General features: G+C 53.5%; 2 protein-coding genes across 3 annotated transcripts; one reads left to right on the plus strand and one right to left on the minus strand.

Annotated features, from left to right (window-relative positions):
* Window positions 1-1260: 1260 nt before the first annotated feature.
* EMC6 (ER membrane protein complex subunit 6) lies at window positions 1261-2686 on the minus strand. Of its 2 annotated transcripts, none has more exons than XM_047832959.1 (2): window positions 2563-2686; window positions 1261-2390 (listed from the first exon to the last, which is right to left on the minus strand). In XM_047832959.1, exon 2 carries the CDS (start codon window positions 2350-2352, stop codon window positions 2020-2022), a length of 333 nt encoding a protein of 110 aa, XP_047688915.1. In that variant the 5' UTR covers window positions 2353-2390; window positions 2563-2686; the 3' UTR covers window positions 1261-2019. The 2 variants fall into 2 exon arrangements, with proteins under 2 accessions (XP_047688915.1, XP_047688916.1); XM_047832960.1 differs by having other exon boundaries at window positions 2501-2642.
* A 157-nt stretch (window positions 2687-2843) lies between these two features.
* TAX1BP3 (Tax1 binding protein 3) lies at window positions 2844-7846 on the plus strand. The gene is made up of 4 exons (XM_047832958.1): window positions 2844-2977; window positions 5949-6068; window positions 6462-6539; window positions 6842-7846. Exons 1-4 carry the CDS (start codon window positions 2939-2941, stop codon window positions 6977-6979), a joined length of 375 nt encoding a protein of 124 aa, XP_047688914.1. The 5' UTR covers window positions 2844-2938; the 3' UTR covers window positions 6980-7846.
* The last annotated feature ends 733 nt before the right edge of the window (window positions 7847-8579 follow it).

An 8579-nucleotide genomic window follows, 5' to 3' on the forward strand; every position in this document is an offset into this window, starting at 1 on the left:
CCTAAAGAGGCAGACACAAACAATTAATAAGCAATATATTATGTTCCTTATTCTCTTGCAAAGAAATTCAAATGGAAATAAGGAAACTCTTTAAATGAGCAAACATTAAAGGACTAGGAAGGCACTGATAAAACTGGTAATTTTCATTCAATGAATGTAATTTGATAAAACTCTGGAAAGCATTTGGAATCAAGTTTTTATCTTGTTTTAGGAGCTTATTAAGTTCCCTGAAAACAATATAGACATGGATATTCTGTTTGCAGTATTTTTTTCTAACAGTTAACATTTCAAACAACCTTAACTGCCTAGAGATAGAGAAATAGTTAAGTGAATCAGTTCACTTATTCCACCCCCTCACCCGCCCCCATATCCAGTAGGACTCTCCCTTTACTCCACATCTGGAGTGAATCTTCTCTTATCCACTCAGAGAAGGCCCTGAGGGGACGGGGGAGTTTAAGAAGGGGGAGTATGCAAACCATGAATGTGAGCCTCTTCAGTCGGGGTCTGAGAAAGGGTTTAGAGGTCATTGGGAGGGGGAGGCAAAGCTGTGGCCTCACCGGCTTCTTCCCTTCATGTGCAAGCATGTGGTCCAGAGCCCCAAATGGGATTCAGGAGGCCTGGGTCCCAGATCCATTTACGTTATTGGCCACAGACCATATACCATGTGTAAAAGGAGACTTGGACTCAAGCTCTCAGATCATCTTCTGATCTAAAGCTGATCTTTTTTGAAAATCCAAATGTCACATCACTCCTGGCTAAAACTTCCAAAGGCTCCCCCAAACTGCTCTTAGGACCAAGGCCAAAAAATCCCCACCGTAGCCTTCCAGGTCCGTCATGGCCTCTTCTCTAACTCTCCAGATACATGTCAAACTCCCTCCTGCCCAGTGGCCCCCGCACATGTGCTTTCTTGCAAGTAGCCTCTTCAACTTTGTTCTTCAACACTGTTCTTCAACTCTGAGGTCTCAAATGTAATGTTATCTCCTCAAGGCTTTCTTGATCCCCACTCCCCAACCTGAGCTCAGTTTGGGGCTCCTATGTGCTCTCTTCACAGCACTTACCATAATTTAAATATTTGTGAAATTAGGCAATACTGGTCTTCCTAGTTAACTATAAATTCCTTGAGCAACATGTTCGCTACTATAACTCTAACGCAATACATATTTCTCAAGTATATGCACTTTATTCTGATGTAACCCCTCAACCCTGACAAGAAGGGATTGTAGATTAGCATATAGACAGACACTCTAAACAAGCCCAAAGTTTAGCTTCAATGTTGTCTGTTTAATCGCCATTAGACATATTCTAGAAAAGAGCTTGAACTTATTTAAAATGGAAATGACAGCCAGCTGTAACCAGGTGAAATGGAACTAAAATGGCACCATTCATACCTGAAAGCAGTGGTTACTGGGAGGGAAGGCTGGAATCTGAAAAGGTACACTCGTCAGTACAGCAAGAGGAATTAAAAGACCTGTATTTGAAATTTGGCTCTGCCTCTTTCTAGCTGTGCCTCTAATGGCAGAGGTATATTTAACCAGAGCCCCAGCTTCATCAACGAGGGATAATGTATCTACCCCATAAGGATATTGCTAGAATTAAGCGAGATAATGGGTGTAAAAGGTACAAGGCACAATGCTTGGCATATAGAAAACACAATAAATATTAACTGTTATTACTTCTCAGGATGTTAACAGTAAGTTTTCTTTTTATTTAGGCCCTACTGGCCCTCTCTGGGTGGCCTATGTGTAAATGCAGGGAAATTACAGAAGCCAGTCCCAGCTCTCCAATTTTGCACCCACGGCACACACGGGGTATGCGTTAAGGTAGGCAAAAAACTCCACGAAGTGTCTTACGCTTCATTTAATCTGAAGAATATTACAGACTCTTCGTCTTCAGATATAAGTTATAACGTTACAGAACAAGCAGCGAATTCAACAATTTAAAAACTAAGTGTACACGGTGTTAAATCCTGGCGACAGTCCTCCCAATCTGGTTTTTTAAAAAAGTCATCCCTGCCCCCATTCAGTAGACGTGCACCATGCCATAGAGGAATGTCCAAAACAGGACGTAGGTGAAGAGGCCTCCGATGAGACCTCCTGTAAAGAGCGGTCTTCGTGATTTGAAGTATTTGTTCCACCTCCTTCCCGCTTTGAGAATTAAGAGCAGGGAGAGCAGGACGGAGGCAAGCAGGTAGAAGATGAAGCCGTAGAGGCCGGTGAGGCCGAGGATGCCGGCCGTGGCCCCCGACAGCGCTGACACTGAGGTCCGGCAGTAATCCAGGACAGCGGCGTTGCCTCGCACAGCTGCCTCGCTGATGAACGGCGGCCCTTCCCGCTTGGCCACCACAGCGGCCATCGCACCCGCCGGGGCTCAGCCTCTGCTTTCTCGCGGAGCTGCAGAGGAAACCAAGTTACAAGTGGCCCCGGGAGCCTGGCGAGTTGCGCTCACGCCGCCCCTGCCCCCCGGGAATTCCAAGACCTCCCACCATTCGCGGATCTCGGACCTTCGCGAGACGCAGAGGAGGCTGAGGGTTCGGACCGGCCCTGCCCAGTTTCGCCCAGGTACCTGCAACACGGCGGCGGACACAGACACTTAGCGTTCCCTCAGACGGCCAGCGGCAGACAACCTCCCCACGCCATCTTGCGCTGGAGGTTGCTGGGAGGACCAGGTTGCGCATGCGCCAAAACCTCGCTCCCGCCCCCTGACGCGTACGCGGCGGGTTCTCCGAGCACGCTCCACCCCCTCCCCGTCCTTCTGCGCACGCACAGGGACTTCTGAAAGCTGAACAGCGCTCCGACCGGTGACTGGCTGGGGATCTGCTAACTATTCATGAGGGGGCGGGCCGAGTTGGGTTGCCTTTGTTAACCAAGGAGGGCGCGGCTGCTGGGATTTTCGCTGCGGGCTTCACTGAGCTGCGCTTGATTGCCAGATTGCGGTCGAGATGTCCTACATCCCCGGCCAGCCGGTCACCGCTGTGGTGGTGAGTGCGCTCGCGGGCTCCTCCTCGTCTTGGCTTGTCCCCACTTTGCAGATAGGTAAACTGACGCCCCAGACAGGTTGACAAAGCGTTGAACCCAGGGCTCTTGCAAACCGGCGCCAGGGCTCTGGTCCCGGCTCTGCCTGAGCGGGACCGCGGTCTTCCCCAGCCAGGCAACAGAGATGGCTGGGACCCAAGCGCCTCCTGAAGACCCTGAACCGAGGCCGGACCCCGCACATTACCGCCGCTGCGTCGGACTCCTTCCTGCGGGAAGGACTGAGGAGAAAGTCCCCAGCTGTGGGAATACCGGGAGAGCGCCCCCTTCCCAGGCCTGAGTCCCCAGCTGAGCAGCCGAGGGGGGCGGGCACCGGGCCCGACGTCCGTGAGTCGCAGCCTCTGGAATGAGGAAGTGCTTCCTCCGCTGCAGCCGACGCCGCCGCCCAGAAGGAAACTTGGGGGGTGGAGATGGCCTGAGCCTGAGTAGCAGCCCAATATCCCTCCCATCCAGGCTTGCTTGTTCGGACCTTCCGCCGCCCGCTCCAGAGTGATGGCTCATGCAGTTGGCTCGCTCCTGCTCCAAACTTTCCCCGGATCCCTAGCCCTGGGGCAAAGTCCAGGTTCCTCGCCTGGCACTTCGGGCTAGCTCAGGGCCCTGCCTACAGCTCCTCCCCCCCCCCCCCCCCCCCCCCCCCCGCCCCATTGCCTTGTCTTGGGTGCCAGATGCTATTAGACTAGGCAGAGGGAAGAAGGCAGGCTGGGACATTAGACTCAGAAGCCAGTGCCAAAGCTGAATGAAGCCTGGAGGCAAACTCCAAGGCGGAGGTGGGGAAACTGAGTCCCAGAGAGAAGTCTAGTCATGTCCAGGCCTAAAGGAAGTCCTCAGGAAAAACCCAGATCTCTGAGAAGAAATGCCTGCCAGGCAGCATTGGGTCAGATGGAAGTCCCAGTCCTGAGGCCATGGGACTTGCGGCAGAATCTCAGATGGGTGTACAGCGGAGCTCCTGCAGTCAGAAGTTGGCAGGGTGTGAAGCTGCTGATAAAGGTGGCATGTGAGTTTGAGCTTAGAGAATGAGCTGTGGCCTGGGAAAGTACATTTCTGGATCTGGGGACAGCTGTCCTAAGCTTCACCCTGGCCGCACCAACCTTGGCTTTCTAGATCCCTAGCTGCCTCAGAGAGAAGGGGCCAGGTTTGCTTCTTATGGAAAAAAAGGGGGTGTAGGGGAGGCACCAGAAAGGGGCCGTAACCTGCCAGACTTCACCTAGTGAGTCAGTGACAGGGCCTTGTCTTCCAGCCCAAGGGCCTGTACTCCCTTCTGACCTTGAGGGTGGGTCAGTGGTGTGCAAAGTTCTGTTTTGGAGGAGGGGGAGCAAGCCTGGAGGAGCTCACACTTTTGGGCACAAGGACCTAGGTCTAGTGGGCCTAGTCATACTTCCTGCTTCCCCTCTCTCCTATTCTGGCAGGTCCGCAGGCCTTCCTCAAAACTGTAAGACCATGACCTTCCAATTCTTGGGAACACTAGGAACATGTCTGAACATGGTGGGGGTCTGGCCTCTCCCTCTTGTGTTTTGGATTGGGGAAGGGGTGGAGGAGGCTTCCTTCCTGCTTCCTGCCTATCCCATGTAGTTACCATTTTGCGAATGTTAAAACCATTTTCGCTTCTCCTCTGAACTCTGGTTCCATAGGTCCTTCTGCCTTCTGGACACTTGCCTGGGTGGCTCCTGGAACTCCAAAATGCTTCTTCAGGGTCACCAGCTGAGAGATGGTTGTGTTCAGCCAGGCCAGGTGGCTGCGTGTTTCCCTTGACTCCTCTCCACCATGGGCAGTCCCCAAGTCTGTAGACCTCATTTTCCAAGTAGTCGTGTTCCCTGGCCTCCACATCCCACCTCTGGGATACACCCGTTCCCCTCCTGACTACCCAAGTGGTCATTCTAGCCTCAAACCTGACCATGACCAACCTTACTCCTGGGAGCCCTAGTGGGCCCAGAATCAAAATCAGGTGTCCAGACTCCTGTCACTCCTTCAAGGCCTGTTGCAAATGATCCTTCCTCTGTCCAGATCAAGTCACTTTGTTTTTTTTTCCTTCCTGTTAGAACTCAACTTTGGGTGAGGGGGAGTGGTGGGGAGGGGGCGGGGGCGGGCAGTGATCTTGTCCCACCCCTACTATTTGGTGATTGAAGGGTGCCTGCTGAGGGCTTTGAAAGGAGCTTGGCAGTTTGGGGATCACAGACCTAGAACCCTCTTCTGCCTCCTACACCGCATGAACAGCAAGGTCTGGGGCTTAGGGAGAAACTACTTCCTTCAGGGCTAGCCTCTTGGGCCCACACTCCGCAGCTTTTCTGATCTGGCCCCAGCCTTACCTCAGCACCCAGTTCCAGACCTATGCTGTACACTCATCTCATGGACATGTATCTGTACCACTTTCAAGTCTATGCTCTTGTCCCTTGGCCAGGACAGCCCTTCCTCTCCTTTCTGTGCAAGTTTGAACTTCTCTGCTTTTCTGGAGCATCTCCAGTCTTGCCCTTGATAGCGTTGGCTCAGCAATGAGCTGCCTCAGCAAGGTACCTACATTCCCTCCCCCCTCCCCCCACAGGGCCTGACCCCTTCTGCCCTGTGTGGTCCTTCCTCTGGAACATAGTCCCCTTCCTCTCCCCTCCCAATCCATAGCAGCCATAGCATGCTGGCTCTTGGGCCAGGAGGGGCTTAAAGCGCATGTTGACTAAGGTTGGTGCCTGAGACTAATAGGAAGGGGAACAAGGCTCCGACAGCTTGCGTAGGTGGATTGTTGTGGCTGAGTTCTGAGTCTCACCCCCGTCTCCCAGGCTGGTGACCAGCTGGAATCTTGAAGAGGGCCCTGGGCCCCACCCCCTTGGCATGGCTCTGAGCTGGCCTAGCAGCCTGAGGCTACTGCTGGACACAGATCAGATTTGTTGTCCACATACCCACCTGCCTCCAACGTGTTTTTCCCTTTGCCAGCAAAGAGTTGAAATTCACAAGCTGCGTCAAGGTGAGAATTTAATACTGGGCTTCAGCATTGGAGGTGGAATTGACCAGGATCCCTCCCAGAATCCTTTCTCAGAAGACAAGACAGATAAGGTGAGAGAGACCAGGGGCCTGGGATCTCTCCATTGGGCTCAGAGGCCTGAGATGGTGGGTCTCTGTTTCCAGGGCCTTCACGTAGGGAGCAGACCTCTTTCAAATAGTCCTCCCTAAGAAGGTTTAAGAAATGATCTGGTGGGAATACATAGGGATGGAGGTGGGGGAGTGGACCTCCCAGCCCTAGGAAGACTCACTCAGAGTCCAGGAGGAACAGGAAGAGGCCGGCAGGAGGTGCCAGAGCATGGTGGGGCAGCCCCGCTCTCCCCTAGGCTGTCTTGGCACAGCCTGTGCTGGGGGCAGGCTTGTGCAGAGTTGGCTGGGAGTTTGCCATGTTGGGCTTTGCTTTCTGGGTAAGGGACCAGTCTAATGACCTAGGCTGTCTCTTTCCAGGGCATTTATGTCACACGGGTATCTGAAGGAGGCCCTGCTGAAATTGCTGGGCTGCAGATCGGAGACAAGATTATGCAGGTAACACATGTCCCAGACGAGGAAAATAACGCTTGGGTCAGGGTCTGAAGCACTTGGGTTGGGGGCTGCCCTGCTTCCTGGAGCACCTGGGAGGCTCCCTGAAACTGTTTGGAGCTGGTGTTGCCCCCAGAGGAAGTTGGCTCTCTCCTCTGTGTGCCTCAACTGTGGTACTTGGTGATCCCTCAGCCGAGAGACATCAGCTTGGGAGCCTGCTTGGGTGACCCAGGACCCCAAAACCCAACCTGCTTCCAGATCTGAGAGGGCAGAAAACTGAGGTAGGCTCTATTTTCTCCTTGGGCCAGGTGAATGGCTGGGACATGACCATGGTCACGCACGACCAAGCCCGGAAGCGGCTCACCAAGCGCTCGGAGGAGGTGGTGCGTCTGCTGGTGACGCGGCAGTCGCTGCAGAAGGCAGTGCAGCAGTCCATGCTGTCCTAGCAGCCTGCTGCGGTCCCTGACTTGTGCCTGCCTGCCTGCATTGACGCCACCACGCTCTGTTTGCCCCTCATCTTGGCTTCTGATGTGTGCTGGGCCCCAGCTCCGAAAGGCCAGAGCTGGTCCCAGAGGCCTGTCCCTGGCCTGACTCGGCCTTCCTTCCCCTCTCCCACCACTGGCCTGAGCGTCTGGGACCAGCTCTCTCCTGCAGACACTGATGGAAAGTAAGGGCCTGGAGTTGAATTGTATTTAGTCTGTAGTGACCACAGGTTTGGCCCGCAGACTCTGCTGCTGCATGGCCTCAGCAGTGACCAGATGGGCAGAGGCCCCACTTCATGAGAGCCACCACAAAGTTGGAAGATGCCAGGTGGGGCCGGCCTTTCCCACACTCAGTCCCAACTGTAGGGCTTGGCCTTGTCCCTGTGTCTCAGCTCTGCAGTGACTGTGCCCCGTTTTCCCTGCCTTCCCCAGCAGGGACTCGACACACTACCAGAGGTGCTACAGAGGTTTGCCTATGTGGAAGCCAGGCAGGCTCACAGTTCACCCCATTGCACCCCATTTCCCTGAGGGGCGCTGACCTCCCCAGGGTTCACCTGCTTACGAGACTTAGACGAAATTCAAGGCTGACATTTCAGGGCAGTTCTGAGGATTGCCATCTCTATGCCTGTGCGTTTAACTTTATATTTTTTTAATCACAACTTTGATACAAAAGCATTTTTATCTTACTGTTTGGAGGTGCCAATTCTACTTCTGAATTTAGCTTACTAATTCACGTCTGGGAACAAGCATTGCTCTGGTTCCTGTGGAAATGGGGCAGTATGAAGCTGCCCATACCTGACATCTTGTGCCTAAATAAAGTGCTGGAATTCATAAGGGGTTTTTGCTGAGGCGTGGGGTAGGGACATCTGGGGATGGATGGCAACTAGAGCTCTGGTCGTCGGGCTGGCTTAGCCTGGTCCCCGTCCACTTCTGAGACGAAGCCCAGCTATTCCCAGGCCTGCCTGTTGCTGTCTGGTCAGGGCTGCCTCTGTGGGAACGTCTGGAAGCACCTTCACTGGAACTGGGGGCAGGGAATTCCGAACTTCCCATGTGTCACTTATGTGCTGCTGCACCTGGGGGGGGGGGGGGGACTCATGGGCACTGAGGTGTTCATGGGAACCCCTCCCACCCCCCGCCAAGACTCTTGGGAGCATGGAGATTCCTGCAGGCAGGAGTGCAGCTCCACATTCCAGAGGCTGTCCTCTGAGGAGATGGAGGTAAGCTGGACAACACTGGGGCCTCTGCCTGGCCCAGTGTTGCTGTGCTACCGGCTCTGGGGATTACTGTCGTTCATGGATCTGCCTACAAGCGTCAAATCCAGTTTTCCAAATTTTCAAACCAGAAATTTGGTATCTCCTATTTTTGCAGGGTGGCACCCAATAAAACAGGTCTGTGGGCTTGGTCAGCCTGCAATCTCTGCTTTTGGGGAAACAAGATCTGAAATTCTTTGATATTTGGATAGAGGAAGAATCTGGAAGATAAGACCCCACCCCCACCCCCGCCAACATGAAGAGTATACACTTAACCCACCCAACCTGTGCTCACAACCACAGTCTAAGTGTCA

This window comes from Prionailurus viverrinus, chromosome E1 (assembly GCF_022837055.1).
Source record: "Prionailurus viverrinus isolate Anna chromosome E1, UM_Priviv_1.0, whole genome shotgun sequence".
Lineage (NCBI taxonomy): Eukaryota > Metazoa > Chordata > Mammalia > Carnivora > Felidae > Prionailurus > Prionailurus viverrinus.